The sequence below is a fragment of the Xenopus laevis genome, chromosome 4L, assembly GCF_017654675.1.
Source record: "Xenopus laevis strain J_2021 chromosome 4L, Xenopus_laevis_v10.1, whole genome shotgun sequence".
Taxonomy (NCBI): domain Eukaryota; kingdom Metazoa; phylum Chordata; class Amphibia; order Anura; family Pipidae; genus Xenopus; species Xenopus laevis.
The window spans coordinates 93178880-93197268 of record NC_054377.1 but is presented as its reverse complement, the minus strand read 5'-3'; the positions used below and the strand labels follow the sequence as shown (position 1 = coordinate 93197268).

Sequence of the window (18389 nt, the reverse complement as noted above, 5' to 3'; positions counted from 1 at the left end):
CGGCTGAGTTGTGCGCATGCGCAAGTTCACGCTTGCACTCATCGGCCTGAACAGAGGCGAATATCATCATGCGCGGAAGCATGATTCTGTATGCACGCATGCACGGTAGCGCAAGAAGATACTGAAATGTCGGGGAGAGAGGGGACTGGACATGGGGTAGGTGACAGAGCAGGTACATGCCTGGCGCCCCCCCAGCTTTGCGCCCTAGGCACGCACGTGCCTACTCTGCCTACCCCTAGTTCCGGCTCTGCATGTGCCTTTCACACACACACAAATTTAGGAAAAACGGGCAGGCAGTTTTGAACCGGACAGCCCTCCCAAAAACAGAGCAAAAAATGTATTTATTGTCTTTTAGAAGTCTATCCTATATGTAATAAAAGGCACAAAGTTTGCCCAGGTGCCGTAACCATTTAGATGTTGGCTTTTAAACAGTTGAACAGTAAATGCTACATGATGATTGGTTGCTATAGGTGATAAGACCAGTAGCAATCTTTGCACCTTTTATTACATTTCCCACTAAGAAACTGTTGTCCCCTATTCAAACAAAAAGGGAAATGCCCTACTATACTAGTTGCTTTTTGTTGCAGCGGGTACATGCTCTGCTTTCCCCACTGCAAGGTACCATGTAATTCAAAAAATTCACTCTGCAGCACTCTGATTAGTGTCAAAAATTGTTTAATCATGCAAAAAGCCAGGCAACGTTTTGGGCACCTGCCCATTATCCAGCCTGTCCACTTGTGCAGTAAAATCTCTTAAATAGATATGTTAAGGGGAGGGTCAGACCAATTATTTCTCCCACACTAAGGTATAACTCCCATAATGCTAAATGCAATATGTTCATTACAGTTCCAAAACAAACATTTTAGATAGGGTCAGTGACCCCTATGTAAAAGCTGGGAAGAGTTAAAAGAAGGGAAATCATTTTAAAAACTATAAAAAATGAAGGCCAATTGAAAAGTTGTTTAGGTTGAAAGGATACAATTAGGGGCTGATATATCAAGTGTCGAATTTGGATTTTGAAAAACTGAAATTTGAATTCAAAAAGACCAACCAAAATTTAATCAAGGTTTTTTTTGGGCCGAATAGGTCAGTTTTCGATAAAATTCGAATCGTACGAATCAAAGTAATCCCAAAAATTTGATTTTTCAAAGTCCACCAATTGACTCCAAATAGGTTCTAGGAGGTCTTCCATAGGCTAAAACAGCAGTTCGGCAGGTTTTAGATGGCGAATGGCCAAAGTCGAATTTTTAAAGAGATAGTACATGATAAATTTTGAAATTCTAATTTTCGATTTTTTTTTCAAATTTGGACTATTCCCTAGTCGAAGTACACAAAATTAGCTCGAAATTAAAAAAAAATGTAATTCAAATTTTCACTTTGACCTTTGATAAATATGCCTCTTAGTGTTAGCAAGCACAATACACTGTGTCCATAATGTAGCCTAATGTTTATAAATTATCCCAATAAATATGTATCCAAATGTCCATTAAAAAGGAAAAAGCAAATTATTTATTTCCCCTAAGTATATGCAATAGAGGAGCCAGCGTTGGGGAACGTATAGGTCACTGATGCTAGTACTCAAGCAATTAAAGCAATATTAATGTGAAACAGGCTTTGTGGACTAAAGGAATTCACCCTTGAGCTCTTTTAGCAAGCCAAGTGTTGGCTATTCCATTATTTCTGATTTTCTCAATAGTCCTCTCGTCTGGTATGGTACCAATGGAATAGAAGAAAGTAATTCCAATATCTAAAGTGTAAGTCACCCCCAACATAACAATTTGCCTAAGAAAAGAATACATAATTCTAAGCAACTCAACAATATACTTTTATTAAAAATTTGCAGTGCTTTTCAAGTATTTTTGTAAAAGAAAATTGATATTGAAGCGACATTTGCTTAACTCCTGCTTATAACCTTTTAAACAATGTGGCAAAGGTCTGAGTTCCTCCCCCCAAAGGGAGGTCTGTTAATCAGTTGCTTGTCTTACATTGTATCTACAATCTTAGCCACCAGTGCAGACAATTAAAATGGACATGGTTGACATTCCCTTTAACATGTTTTAATTCCTAACCAGAAAATGATAGACCTCTAAGTTTGACATCTTTAGAGAGGAAATATTATGAAGGTTTGTTTATTAATCACTTTCAGTATTCTCCTGGGACACTGCCCAAAGTTGCCATGGGATATTTAACCTGGTGTAAACTTTGCTACTTTTATTCCATTGCATTATTTGCAGTTGTTCTGCAGGTCATAACACCTGTACACAGGACCGCCATCAGAAATCGCAGGGCCCCATACGACAAAATTCGCTGGGCTGCACTCACCGCAAGCCCACCTACAGGTCCGCCCCCCACCACACAGTAAAAAAACAAGTCAAGCATTCCCCAAGTCAGCAGCGTGGCCGGGCCCCCCTGACCCTCGGGGGCCCCCTACAACTCTCCCCCCTGTCCCCCCCTGATGGCTGCCCTGCCTGTACACTAATGGTGTAAATCCCATCAATTGCTTTTTCTGATGCTTTTGCTTACCATACCTTTAGTATTTGCCAGTAAATTCAGTCCATTCATTTGTATGTAGCTATTTTGTCTGGTTTAATGAGTGCAAACAGTGTTTACTGAATTGTGAAAAATCAATCTTTGTGTGATGGTTCACTCTAATATCTGCTTCGATTCGATTAAATGTGACCTTTATGTTGCTTATAAATGTGAAAACACCCTGTGCTGTTCATTTTAGAGCTAATAAGCATTGTCAATACATTTGCTTTGTTTTTTTGTTACGGGCAATTGATTGTGTCTGCAGTACATGGGAGTTAGTTAGTCTGTGACAGAAACTGGCCTAATTCCCAAGTTCCTTTTTGTCTGAGATTTTAACTGCAGCCCAAACTGTAATCAATACTTGACTGCAAATTGTTCCTGTATATATGTGTGTGTATATATATATATATATATATATATATATATATATATATATATATATATATATATATATATATATATATATATAGTACATCCAAAAAACCGCACTACTCAGGTCTTATACCAATTTAAAATAAAGCATTTTTAATAGCACATGCTGACGTTTCGGCAGCCTTTCTCATAGCACTGGCTGTTTGTTTTTTGAAACAAGCACCGAGGCATCTTTGGACTTTGTTTTTCGTGAGTGCCAATATTTCTGTGCTATATATATATATATATTTATATATTACCATAGCAAACATGCATTGATAATAATAAGAGACTGGAATATGAATAGGAGAGGGCCTGATACGAAGATGAGTATAAAAAAAACAGTAAAATTGTAGCCTTTACTGAGCATTTGTTTTTTAGATAGGGTCAGTGACCCCAATTTAAAAGCTGGGAAGAGTTAAAAGAAGGGAAATCATTTGAAAAACTATAAAAAATTAAGGCCAATTGAAAAGTTGTTTAGAATTAGCCGTTCTATAACATACTAAAAGTTAACCTAAAGGTGAACCACCCCTTTAAGGGGACCAGTCACCCAAACATAAAAAGCTGTATAATAAAATTCCTCTTAAAATAAAAGCTGAAACTCAATTTCTTTTTTATTTAAACATCTCTACCTATTATAAACTCATTTAAAACTCAGAGCTGTCAACCAAATGTTGCCTGCCCTCTATGCCTTAGACATAGACGCAGAGCAGGCAATTACTTTCACTTTCCATTCTGCACTTACTAAATGTCACTGCTCTCCTCACATTCCCCCTCCCTCCTCACAATCTAATTGGTTTGCCAGTGCATTGACATGGGCATCAGGTCCCCCATTCTGGTGCATAAACAAGATTTTGGCATGATCGAAAGTTCGCCTTAATAAGTGACCACAAAATTACTGCTGCCTGTTTCATATGATTGTGAATTCCAAGTCTAAAAGAAATCAGATTGCCTAGGGTGATGGGCTTTAAGGACTGTGGCATACATGGCTGATTAGTCCTGCATCTGTCCCATAAATCCCTTGGAATCAAAGTCAAATCCAGTTTATTGTCATCTCTACGGCATTCAAAAGAAATCATACAAAGCAAGACGAAATTACAATGTTACAATTATTTTCCCTTCCTGTCCCAGTCATACCATCACTCAATACATATATGCCCACAAGAATATAGGCATAAACTGCAATAATCACACTGCAGTAAACACTATACACCAAAGAATAATGGCATCTGGCTCATGGGCCTCCAGATAAACAGCCCTACACTAGATAGCCTTCCGCTATTTAATCTTTTGCACACACAATAGTGAAGTGGTTATGATATTGTATCATTAGCATGTCAAAATAAATCCTATTGTAAATGTGCAACATGAAATCCTGAATAATCAATAGTAAATGTTTGTTTTAAATGGTATGAAAGCCAGTGATGTGGTTAAAGGAATACTGTCATGGAAAATGAATCAGTTAATAGTGCTGCTCCAGCAGAATTCTGAACTGAAATCCATTTCTCAAAAGAGCAAACAGATTTTTTTATATTCAATTTTGAAATCTGACATGGGGCTAGACATATTGTCAATTTCCCAGCTGCCCCAAGTCATGTGACTTGTGCTCTGATAAACTTCAATCACTCTTTACTGCTGTACTGCAAGTTGGAGTGTTACCACCCCCTCCCTTCCCCCCCAGCAGCCAAACAAAAGAACAATGGGAAGGTAACCAGATAACAGCTCCCTAACACAAGATAACAGCTCCCTGGTAAATTTAAGAACAACACTCAAAAGTAAAAACCCATGTCCCATTGAGACTCCTTCAGTTACATTGAGAAGGAAAAACAGCAGCCTGCCAGAAAGCATTTCTCTCCTAAAGTGCAGGCACAAGTCACATGACCAGGGGCAGCTGGGAAATTGACAAAATGTCTAGCCCCATGTCAGATTTCAAAATTGAATATAAAAAGATCTGTTTGCTCTTTTGAGAAATGGATTTCAGTGCAGAATTCTGCTTGAGTAGCACTATTAACTGATGCGTTTTGGAAAAAAAATGTTTTCCGATGACAGGATCCCTTTAAAGGAATCTGTTCCATTGAACACTGCAGTGTTGCTCTGCTGTCAGCCCTGTGTCTGGCACCAGGGGGAGCTGTTGATTCGTTTTTTACAGGTACTGCTCACATCACAAAATCTACCAGTCAGGAAAATACCTTCCGTGATTCACCTCAACCTGAAATAATTTACCCTCTCAGCCAACGTCACTGCCACCTACTGATCCCAATTTGTTTCTGTAAGGCGTACACATTGTCTCTATTGCCTCTTATGTGGCAGAAATGAACACACATTGTCTCTTGTTACCCTAGCTGTATTTGGAACTACGACTCCCTACATTAGCCACCTCAGTTCTGTAACCGGTACTATGGCAAAGTCTACCTATTCCTACTCTGCATCATTCTAGTGCCCAGAAATCCCATGTTCATTATCAGACATTTCCATCTAAATATTTTATATAATTACTGCTACATATTCAGGCCTTGCATCACAGACAACTAGTTCATGGAAAAGGAAATGAAATTGTTGGCATATTGTAATGCAATGTGGCCAGAGACACTGTAGGTAGGGAAAAGGGAAAGCAAGAGATAGGGTGGGGGTGTTGGTTCTATGCAGTTCTATTGGTTTGTGATTACAGCATCCTTTAGCAAGCATCCTCCCTCGCTTCTTGCTCATTCACCTCCCATCTCCTCCCTCCTTCATTACTGATTCATGATGAGAGGCAGCAGCAGCAGCAGCAGTGGATGCAGTGATCTCATCTCTTCTCCCTGCAGCTCTAGCCCTGCACATACACACATACCCAAACTGGGCCCTGCTAGACACTCTATGCTCTCACACTTCATTCATCTCCCTGTACCTTCCTACTGCCATTGCTGAGATTTCTCTCCTCTGGGCTAATGGTGCATTTGCTTTATTTTTCTTTATGATCTCCAATAGCTGTCTTGTTTTGCTAAATCCTAAGGATGCTTTTTATGTGCATAGAGGCAAACCGGCATTCCATGCTATAGATGATCAACACCAACATTCAAAACTACCCTAATCCTATGCACCAACAACCTTCTTCCCTTGGGAATCCCTGCTTACTCATTTACACTTATAAAGTGGAGTTCTCTTGGAGAACCTTCTCAAATAACATATGGAGGAAAATATCCCTTTTACCTCCTCTACACCCAAGCTTTCCCCTCCTGTAAAAAAGTCACAAGATATACAAGATGAGAAGAGCAATATTGTCAACGAGTACGCCTGCCGGGTTCTGGAGCTTCTGGGCATGGGCCATCGTTTGTTTGTACCCCGGCTTTTGGCGGTGAGAGAATTGTTGCATTGTCATTTCTCCCCAGTAGAAACATAGGGAATGCATGTTGTCATTTTGCATGACTTTTCCATCTTGACATTTGCAGGAATGACTTAAAATTTAATTAAAAATGTCCAAACAACTACCTGTCATGACTAACTGTTGCACCATAGGATGCACATTTATTAATCATTCACAGACTATGAAAGGAGTTTAGGCAATCACTTATGGCAGCTTCCTGCACAGATCATTGTACTAATAAGCCACTTAAATTGCTATTTTTACTAGAATAGTGATGGATTAGTGACTTTATCTAGTTGAAATGTAAATTAGCCATCCTTGTCCTGTTCATTTAAACTCTGCTCTTGGAAAGAGTTCTGACATTGTTCAGATTGTATTGCTAATAAACTTTTATACCTTGTACAATGTTGACAAATTACTATCAGACATTAACATTGGTTTCTTTGCATAACAAACATTTTATGTAAACTTCTAAGGTTTTTTTTTTATTTTATTTGAAAACTGATTGTACGGGGAGAGGTATGGGATCGCTTATCCTGAAACCTAGTGTCCAGAAATCATTGAATTTTGGGAAGGCTGTGTCCTAGAGTCAATCTTAAGCGTTATGTACTAAGTACATAGATTCTAGTCATTGTTATTGTTTGTACTGAATTTAATACAATAAACATTAGCTTTGAACTTTGTGCCAGGTTTGTTGATGAATTGCGTGTGGTCAGTCTTTGAGAATTCACATGTGTTTATTTAATTTAAACATGTGGTTATATGGTATATTTAATTATTAAGAGCTCACAACATAACCATGAAATGGATGAAAGATGAAATCATAGTATTGGATTTATTATCCAGAAACCTTTTTCCACAACACTCTAAATTGCAGGAAGACCATCTCCTATAGACTCCATTTTAATCAAAGCATTCTAATTTTTTCTCTGTAATAATATGACAGTCCCTGATAGCACCTTGTACTTGATCTTAACTAAGATATAGTTAATTCTCATTTGCAGCAAAACAATCTTATTGGGTTTATTTAATGTTTGTATAATTTTTAAGTAGACTTAATGTTTGGAGATGCAATTACGGGAAGACCTCTTTTCCAGAAAACCCCAAGTCCCAAGCATACTGGATAACAGATCCCTTAACTGTAATACACATTTTGTGCTTTAAGATGCTAAAAGCATAAAAAGCAACATAACATTTTAAGGGAACACTACCTAGAATATTTGTACAGGTACCTGACAAAAATGTATGTAATGAATTAATAGAATAAAGATGAGAAAGCAATAACCTTTTATTTTCTTTAAAAATACATTTAACCATTGCTGTAAGAAGTGATAGTTCAGCTGAAGACATGGGTTGTGTGTGAAACCACCCTGTCCCTTCCAATAGACTGTAAGCACAGCTACAGGCACTTCTCAACCTGGAAAAGGACCTTGTTCCTTTAGCCTTCAGGATACATGACTAAACAACAGTTTCGTTTTGATGGCAGCTGCGATCAAGCTCAAAATAACAGCAATCGCTATACCTCTCTTCACCTGTCATTGCTTCCCATATTATATAATCTATGGGAAATTCTGTGCTTGAATGCTCAATAAAGTGCTTTCATGTAGGGATCTGCCTTGTACTTCATCTTACAGCATGCTCATGAGTCTTGCAGTTAACCGTTAAATCATTTCTTTGGTAAAACCTTCCCCACAATATCATATGTTGTTTTTGCCAAGGTTGTCTTTTTTGCTTCTCAATTTAATAGTATTGGTGCATACCTCCCAAATGTCCCTTTTTCGGAGGGACAGTCCCTCTTTTGACAGCTCAACCCGCAGTCCCTCATTTGTACTGGAATGTCCCTCTTTTCTCTGCACTGAACAGCCAGAAAAAGAAAAAAAGTTTCTCACTTAATTGGCTTTTAGCAGAGAGCCCAGAACAGCTAACAGGTGCAAATAAGATACTTTGTAACAATTTTGAGACACAAAAACACAGTTTAGATAAGGAGAAATACTTTCAAACTTTCATAACCTGCCAAATTTTGTAAAGCAAACATGGTAATTAGGGGGTGTGGCCACAGAAAGGGGTGTGGTCAAAAAATTGCTGCGCTACATGCGGAAAAATATATTTTGTCCCTCTTTTTACTTTCAAAATGTTGGGAGGTATGTTGGTGTATGTATTGTACTACTTCATCATTTCACTTTGGTCACTTTCCATTACTGTACTGCAGAAAAGCACTGCATTCTCATGCCAAACCAGTTTAGGGGCTTATGTGAGAAATATTAGCCTTGGCCAGTCACCCATATACGTCAACAGTTAGCCTGTATGGATAACTAGGGACAAGTTTGTTTAGCTAGACAGGGTAGAGCATCATATAATAAAAATCCTTTTTATTGTATGCATTTTTTAAAGTTTGACTAGGTTATAGAGCAATTGTGGGACTGTATATAACAAAAGTGTGTGGGGTGTACACAGCTCAAAACAACACTTTAATATTACCCGTGCCTAGTTTTTCTTTTGGTAGACAGTTGTGCTGTGATTTACAAAACCAAATCTTTAAGTGCTTGTACTTTTATAAGTGAATATTCCAAAACTAAGAAAATGCTGTGTTTCTGTGTGAGTTTATAGGTGATTTCACTTGTAAAAGATGGAAATATTTTTGTTTTTTAGACATCAAAGGAGGACCTTCTCCAGGCTGACTTTGAAGGAGCTTTAAAGTTTTTCCGAGTTCAGTTGCCAAAACGCTACAGAGCAGAAGAAAATGCGCGCAGGTTAATGGAACAGGCTTGCAATATAAAGGTAAAATGTAATGTAAATGTAAAATGTGATATCATGGAATTATTGGATCAATCATCTTTGTCAATATTGTAAAAATATAAATGTGTAAAAATATAAATGTGATAAAATGTCAAAGTGTTTTCAAACTAACCTTCAATTAAGAAAGTAGCTGTTTCAATTACTGGTCAGCATACTGCTAATTTACAGTGTATTAGCTCTGATAAAGGCCTGGTGTAGTGGGAAAAGAACGTCCTCTATTCTGCACTATTCAAATAGATGTCTAACCTATAATTAGAATTTTGGAGGACTCCTATAGATATTGTTTTCCTATGCAATAAGTTCACATGTTTGAAGAAATGATGCTATATCATATAAGCAGAGTAGATTTTTGCATCAAATTTAATATACCTAAAAAAGTGGCTCATCAGGAAACAATGACGACATATTGTACATACACTGTGGTTGACGAAGATCACTGATATTACAGAAGTGTTTACAGCTCAGATGCAGTGGTCACATTTTATAGATATCTAGAGAAAGGGAGTTCTGCTATTAATGAGATGATAGATAACTAATATTGGAAAATGTTACTGTTTTGAAAGTTATTGGGGTTTATATTTACTTCCTTCAAGAATTATTAGGTATAGACAGCATGAATACATTTGAGAATGTATGTGATTGACAAGCTAGAGTGTGCTGGGCCCCACTGCAAAAAAAAAAAATCTTCAGAGGGGCCCAGTGCACTCTGATGCCCATCTTCCAGCCCTCTGCCCCACACACTCCCACCCAACTTGCGTCCCCATTCCTCGCCACAGGTAAGAGAGCAGCTGGAGAGGTGGGGTTTTTTATTAGCTATAGAGGAAGCAGACCCCACAGTCTAGGCCCCCCTGACTGCAGGCTCTGTTTCCTTTATAGTCATGCCATAGTTTAGCATGGATTGTACAATTGTGTACCTCTAGTCCAGGGATCCCCAACCTTTAGAACCCGTGAGCAACATTAAGAAGTAAAAGGATTTGGGAAGCAACACAAGCATGAAACATGTTCCTGGGGTGCTAAATAAGGGCTGTGATTGGCCATTTAGTAGCCCCTATGTGGTATTTCAACCTATATTGAGGCTCTGTTTGGCAGTACAACTGGTTTTTATGCAATTAAACTGCCTAAGGGCCAGGAATTCAAAAATAAGCACCTGCTTTGAGACCACTAGGAGCAACATCCAAGGGGATGGAGAGCAACATGTTGCTCACAAGCTACTGGTTGGGGATCACTGCTCTAGTCTATAACATCTTTGTACAATCCAGACGCCATTTGTCAGCAAGGGAGTCAACCAACTGGTGTTCGATCTTCATAGCTGCTCTGCTGTGAATCTCTGAAGGTCCTCACTTGTTTAATCACAGGGGTTATTCACTGCCCCACTTGTACCTTTAGTGACAATATTAGATTGGGAACTGATGTATAATATTATAATGGAAATGAAAGAATCCCTCTAATGTAGATAGTTGTATTAAACTATTAAACTGGCCTATATCTGACCGTAATTTCTAGCACCATGCAAAATGATATAGTGTATAATGCCTTCCATGCATTCATTAAATATACCACAGTGAAAATGTAATAGTTTAGAGCATGCTTGCCTGTGCAGGTGCATTTGCAGCTTTATTGTTTATGCCTTATATACATGTGTCAAAAATATCAGGGACTAAAGAAGCTGACATGTCAAAAATCTATTGTTTTACTACCAGTTTAGGACTCTTGCTACTGTGACTTGACCCACAGATATCTGTGAAATTTAAATGAGATGGTAAGCCAAAAATTAAAAAATGTGGCATAATGTGGAATTAGCTTAACATCCAAGTTGCACAGCCGAGTATTGATGACCTACCGTAGTTCTTAACTTTGTAAAACTGTTTGGAGTATGGAGGCATAGTGGTTAGAATTACTGCTGGGGTTCTGGGATTGATTCTACCCAGGACACCATCTGGGGGATGTTTGCATGTTTCCTCATGCTTGGGCTTCCTCCTGCTACTTCAATTTCCTCCCACATTACAAACATATACAGGCAGCTACCTTGGCTCCTCATAGATTCAATGGTCTAATCAGGGGGGGAAATAACACAAGGTTTACATTTTTTTTTTAGTTACCGGTATTATTTTCTAACATGAAACAATATCATTACAAAAACTACTGCAATGGTGTCCTCTTAGGATTTTTTTTTCTTCTCCTGGGTAAAGGTAGATCCTCCATAATATAGTGAATAAACACCTATCCAGACATTTCTCTAAAGATATTTTTCACACACAATAAAGTCTAATTAAATTATTTTTGGATTACAATACTTGGAAATAAAAATGATTGACGTTTGTAAGTAGAGCTAGATATGTGTTATCCATAACAGCGGCCTCAGTATCTTGTTGAGAATTGTAATGATATAGATGGTTTCACTGGTGTGGTTTTGTATGTGAAGCCTAGCCAGAAGCAGATGGTTGTGTGCATTTGTTTGATAGAGGTTTTCACATCAGTACATTAGTATTCCCATTATGCCCGTCATCAAGGGAACTTCCATTTCCCATTCATGTATACCAGCCCCAGAACTCTACATTTCAAGTTGCTGGAATCTCTGTTTATTTTGGGGGCAATTACTGTTTTCGGTGACATATTTCTTATTCTCATATTTGCAAGTAAATATATATATATATATATATATATATATATATATATATATATATATATATATATATATATATAATAAATCTTGTGTGTCTCTTGTGCTTATCGAGGAAGAAGAAAATATATTTTTTGTCTTTGCATAGGCTTTGTATGGGTGAATGTAAAAGCCTGGAAGGTTGGACAATACCCGAGCTGTCCTTTGCAGAGTGGTTTCAGTTGCATAAGAACATTACAAAATGCCAGTTGGTCTGGGAAAACCACTTTTTAAATATAGAATTAACAAATATACAGTTTAATGTTTTTAAATTAGATTCCTAATCTGATCTTCCTTTGCATCATCACCCTATTTCGCTCCGTATTCTATAAAATTCAATTATGGCCACCTCTCTCTTTATTAGACCATTTTCAAGATTACCCCTTGAGGGCAAGCTTGCGTAGTCTAATCAGTTTATTTAAGAACCAGAAACAACAAGCCAAGAGCTTCTGGTTACATCAATTGAGTTTTTGCCATATAGATCCTATTGTCCTCTGCAAAAATATGTTTTCAATTTTCCTTCCTTATGCTCCGTCACACGATAGGAAAATTATTTATAACAGTCTATAATTTACTCTTTTCATTCCTTTGAATTTCCAAATATTTACAGTGCACTGCAAAAGTATTTAGACCCATTCTCTAACTTGAATAATACTGAATAACAAATCCTATTTTTATTTCAAAACAATGAAAATCTGATTTTTTTTTTGTAATTGTGACATTGTTTTATGTTAGAAAAAAATGTTTTTTTTATACATACAGTACATTTTTTTAACATTTGATGATATTTGACAGATGTTAAGGCTTTTGGAGTAAGTATGTACCAGCTTTGCACTAATCCTCACCTACATCCACACTCCTGTCGTGACACGTGGCAGGGGAGGAAAGGGGGGTGGCGCAAAGATTCTCTGGGAGTTAGAAACCAGAGGTAGGCAGACAGAAGAGGTGCGTGCCTAGGAATGCCCTTCATTAGCAGGGTATGGGTAATTAAAAATAAATAGTAGGACAGATGGATTGTGCAAAATAAGTGGTTCAAGAACCAAAAGGGGAATGTCCTGCAATGACCCAGTCAAAGCTATGATTTCATTCCACTTATGTGGATGTGTAAGTATTTATGGCACTGTTTTTAAAGTAATGTTGGCAAACATCATCTTGTTGATCTGAAAAACCTGTACTAAATCTGCTTGGATTATTAGGACTCCCAAAGTCTGCAACTCTGGTATTATATTATTGTAGGGAAAAAGGGCCTGGACTATGAGTTTTATGAAAGAAGAGGTACATGCCCAGTGCTCCTCCCACTGTTGCGCCCTAGGCATGTGCCTCTTCTGCCTACCCCTAGTTCCGACCCTGCTTAAAGGACAGAGATCATGCTAATTCAATTGGGTTACCAAAGTGTTATACGCTCCAGTGAATAAAATTCATGGTTTTTCCTCAGGCTGGTGTCTTGGCCTGGGATCTAAGAAATTGCCACTCTGCCACCTTGCTTCTAATTCTTAGAAATCCTATGCATAAATTTGGTCTTGCACATGTGCAGCATAGTAACACCGAGGCCCAAGCCTACACAAAGGATCAAGGGGAATAGAAATAACATGGTAACGCTTTTATAGAAAGATACCCAAGGCAGTTTATTTTTTTTCCAAAAAAGGAGCATTATCTCATGGTGATTTAATTCCCTGGCAGGACATCTAAAATTTGGCACCCCCAGTGAATTAACCATTCCTTCTACTGTATGATAAAGTTGTCAGTGCTGCAAATGTTGCCTTTTCGATTTATTAGTGTGGGGATTGGATATTCATGCAAACTACTTAATTCCATTATTTTAGCATGAAACAATGTCATATAGAAAAGTGTCACATAGAAAAGTGTCACATAAAACGTTTGTTAATTCATTTTTATTCAGGAAAAAAAATTTGACAAGGATCAGAATACTTTTGCAAAACACTGTGTAAAAATTAGAAACAGTCAGTTACACAAATAATTATGAGAAGCGGAAATTAATTTTATAATGACAGATATTTATGGCTAGAATGTTTTCTTAAAAGTATTAATGCTGCTTTATAATAATCATCATTATAAGTAAGTGAGTGCTTTTTTTTGGTGCTAATATTATTATCTGTGTTCTGTAGTGATGGGAGAATCTCTCCCGTTTTGCCAAAAAATATGAGAATTTCCCGCAAAATTTGCGAAACAGCAAAAAATTTGCGTGAAATTGGAAAGTTCACGGAAAAATGAGAAATGATTCCAGTTTCACAAAAAAAGAGTGAAATTCGCACGTTTTCACGAAAAAATAGAGCACTTCAAACCTTTTCATGAAAAAAACGAGCAATTCGAACGGTTTCACTAAAAAATCATGAAAATCGGAAATTGATTCCAGAGAATTTTCACCAGCAAATTTTTGCGGGAGATTCGCGAATTCGCCGCAAATTCGTGCCAGGCGAATTTATTCGCCCATCACTAGTGTTCTGTGAGAATGCCATATCCACAGTTTCTTTTTGTTTTGTTTTTTTAAAGACAATTGTAAGCAGTTCAGGTGTTGTGGTACTACAACTCCCAGCATCTCTCAGCAGTGTAAGGCTGTCGGGAGGTTGGCAATTGTAACTGTTGCCAGTAATAAAATAAGAAAGGAGCTTACATCTTTGCAGCAAACACTCGTCAATGTAAAGTTAATTGAGCATGAATTATTGTAAGGTTGATTTTCTCTAGAGATCAAGAAGATCTGATAAAAAGCCATAATTTACTGTTCATGTTTCCTGAGCTCTTTGTCTTTAAAACATGGTGATCACTATCTCAGTTTCCCTCCCCCCAGCCCTGGTAACAGAATGTCATTTTTCTGTCATTTCTAAAGCAGAAAGCTGTTGTATTCTCTGTTAGCTAATGCAGGCAATGTCCCTCGCTCCCTGTTGCCGGGTGGAGAATGGGAAACCAGGGGAATTCTGGGAAACTATATCAAATTCACTTAATTCAACAGGTGTAATTGTCCCCATGTGTATCTCCATAGCATAAAAGACTGCTCAGATCAATCAATACAGATGTAACACCTTTCAGAGGGCACATAGGAAGGATATTGATATTTCACAGCTTACTCGTCTGTAGGCTGTGACAAAATGTACATGTATTGTGGGAGGGAGCAGGTTCTCCCAATAAGATAAAGACAGCAGGCAGGTGCTCACTGCTTTCGTTATATCCTGGATACACCACAGAGCTCAGAACTAAAGGCGGCTTCTGGCTGAAACTCTTTCAGTCATTTCCTGCAAGGGAGGCAGCACTTCTGCATGAACACCAGCTCTCTCTCTTTTATGCTTGCTTGAAATTATTCATATCTTCAGGATGCCGCTATAGGCTGTGTTACCCTTCCTATTCATAGAGCTCTTGTTATCAGGGAGGGAGCAGAACTTGTCTTTTTCCTGCTGCTGACTGTATGGAGACTATCAGTGATTGGGCTGCAGTGTATGGAAATCAGAAAAGATCTTGTTGCTGTTGAAACCATCTATGGAGATGCAAATGGCTGTCCTGTCAGTATGTCAGTATTGGATGTGCTTTTCAGGAAAGGCAAGCTGAGGAAACTGGCCAGGAAAACTGGAAAAAGGGGAATGTGGAGTAGCTCATCCTGTTTGTCATGTAAACTAGTACAAGAACTGCTCCTCTGAACTTCGATGATTACAGCCCTCAAACTTTATCCACTAGGGATTCCTTACAAAAAGTTTGTGACTGTGGTTCCTTTTAGCACAAAAACACTGATACAACTCAGCGCCTCCAATATTAATATTTTTTTAGATTTCAGCATAAATATGTTGCGCAGTGTATGTTCACTCCAAATGATAAGTATGGCTTGACTTGTGTATAGTTTAAAGTGTGTGCTGTACAAACACCTGCTGTACAATACAGGCGCTTCTGCAGCTGCATGACAGGGATATAAACTTTGTACTTGTCTTTTTTCTCCTCCTGTTTTCACTGGCTCTGGTTTGTACTTTTCACATATTTTAATATGTCGGTTTAAATATGCCTGAAAAAGTTACCCTAGATCATTTGCAAATCCTGCTTTTTACATGTTGTTTTCTTTAACAAAGTAACACTGCAGGAGGACAAGCTGATGTAGCAATCTTCTTGCATACTTGCCATTTTTTCAGATTATCTCAACTCCCTTCAATTTTTTTAATACATTCCAGAAGGTCATATACTGATTCATTAATTTCCTTTAGTATACTGAGTTTAAAGTTATTCCTAGTATGTGCCCAGTCCAGTGAATCAACAGGCAGGGAATCCTGACTCGACAGCATTTATACTAAAGGCTCTGGAGCCTGATACCATAAGAATGGAGGGACTGATGTATTGTTGTTCTTTTTATTTCTGAAAATAGAATATTGGAATAACTTTATACTGTACAGCATTCTTCCATTTTAAATATAGCATGAGCACTTTTGCATATAGTAAGCCGGCACGCTAAAGGGTCATAATGCCTATACTGGGACTATTGTAAGGCACTGGAATAACAAAACCCCATTTGCATATGCCAGAAACCATAGTAGTAGTGAAACTGCTCCAACTGAAAGTTGTTACACAGCCCCACCTCCTTATGGACTATCAAAAGCACTGGGCTTTCAGGGGAGTGTCAATATAAGCTGCCCCTCTCTGATGTGAGACACATCCAGACTTCAGTTGTATCAGCACAGTTCAGCAAGTCCTATAGCAACTAACTATCACACCTTTCAAGATGATGGAAGAGATTTCCATTTCGATGGCCTATGATGCACACCTTTTCAGCCAGCTTTCTGATGAGGATATCCTGGCAAAATTGGTTGAAATTAGCAAGCCAAAACCTGTGGTGAGTAGACATTTCCCAATTGGTTTTATACATTATTTGACCACTATTGCAAGTATCCTGCAATTCCCAGCATGCTAAACATGAGAGGCATAGGTTGGCACTCCTGTATTATACATGGGCAGGAGTTCTTTTTGGTTAGCTACTTGCCTGCGAGATAATTATTTTAATGAATGTTGCCTTTTTCCATTTATTTGCTATTCTGGCACTGCAACCATTGGTAGGGTCAGTGACTCTAATGTAATGATGGAAGCTGCCAAAATAAAGTTATGTGGCTTGCCAGGGATTTCAACAGTATATATTTAGTCTTTAGATATTTCATATGATGACAACATCACTTTAAAATAATCTTGCCCCAAAACATTTGGTGTGCTGGATAATCAGCTCAGTAGACATAAAACGTTTGACAATACTGTTCTGCATCAGCACAGGCTAATTTTAAGGTGAAATTCCTCTTTAGTTCAACCCTCCTTTTTAAAAATAAACCATTTACATCAGATTTATAAACCCAGTCTATAGACTTTTTTTATGCATATGTCTCCCCACCAGTTGTCTTCTGAAGTAAATATACTTATTAGCCATGTAATCTTGCAAGCCAACTGATATCCGGATCAGTATATTCATAAAACTGCTATGATTAGGCTTTATTACAGATTAGCAAACGCAACATGTTTTGGGGCCTTTGGTGCCCTTTCTCAAGTGTCACATCAGTTCGTATACTTCTGACGAGCTATATATCTGTATGATGATTGATAAACTACTCCTTTAATTGTTTTGGCAGTGCATTTGAATTAAATACTATTATTTTCACTGTAATTTTTCAAGCCATTGGTAATATAATGTTGGTTGTGTGGGCTGTCCTCCAAGTGTTAGCACTTAGGGATGTGTTTATCCAACCTACTACCCTCTGGCAAGTACAGATCTATAATTCCCAGAATCCCTTTCCAGTTGAGGGATTTGGGAATTGTAGTGGAACAGCAGCTAAAGACCAGAGTGCCTTGGAACTCTTTTATCTATAGGCAAAGTATATATAGATTGCAAGCCCTTAGTGCACATTAAGGGTGCTTAAAAATATTTAAGGATTTTTCCCCTGTGCATCATTTCATATGTGAAATTTGTCTTATATTGTTTTTTTGGGATGGGGTGATATATACAGATTGTAGTATAGTGGAATGGTTCACAGAGATCAGTTTAGTTTTATTTGGACTACATTTGGGAAAGTAGATGGTTATAAGGAAAGTTATTTTCTTCCATATTGCCTAGTACAACGTCTAAAGAGAGCCCAGAAACCATTATGTGACTTGAATATTGAAAAATGCCATCTTGTTATAATTCAAATATCCCAGTTCTGCAATAGGTAGCCCGATACCTTGTTAACAATGCTGTACTTTCGAGGATAAATAGAATATCTGCCTCCATCATTTCTGATGACAGAAGGCAGGTTGGTTTCACACATTAGTTTCAGCCTAATAGCATTTAAGGTTATTTTTGTTTATGCCTGGGGGATCACCCAATAGGATTTCTGGTTTAGTACAAGGCACTGTCTTATTAGAGAGAGAAAAAGTAAATCGGTCAAAAACAACTAATTGTTTCAATATTGCGCTATAGGAAATTGCATTTCCTTATTTTGTAGCTTTCTGGATGATGGCTTTGTGTTAAATTGACCCCACACCAGTACTGCAGACTTTTTGTGTGCACTAAGTTGAGTTTGTATAGGTTGGTGTTTTTTCTTTCACCTTACTGACTGAGGTTGTAAGGTGCTTATTCAGAAACAGAAGTGTCTGTGTTTTTCCTGAAACTAGGGATACAAAAAACTAGTATATATTCAATGG

General features: G+C 37.8%; 1 protein-coding gene across 6 annotated transcripts in view; it reads left to right on the top strand.

Moving 5' to 3' along the window:
* rabgap1l.L (RAB GTPase activating protein 1-like L homeolog) overlaps positions 1 to 18389 on the top strand; it is a 158301-nt gene that overhangs the window by 114478 nt on the left and 25434 nt on the right. For 3 of the 6 annotated variants that reach the window (NM_001086011.1, XM_018256415.2, XM_018256417.2), the window contains 1 exon segment: positions 8933 to 9061. In NM_001086011.1, coding sequence (NP_001079480.1) covers positions 8933 to 9061 — 129 coding nt within the window. 6 annotated transcript variants of the gene reach the window in all.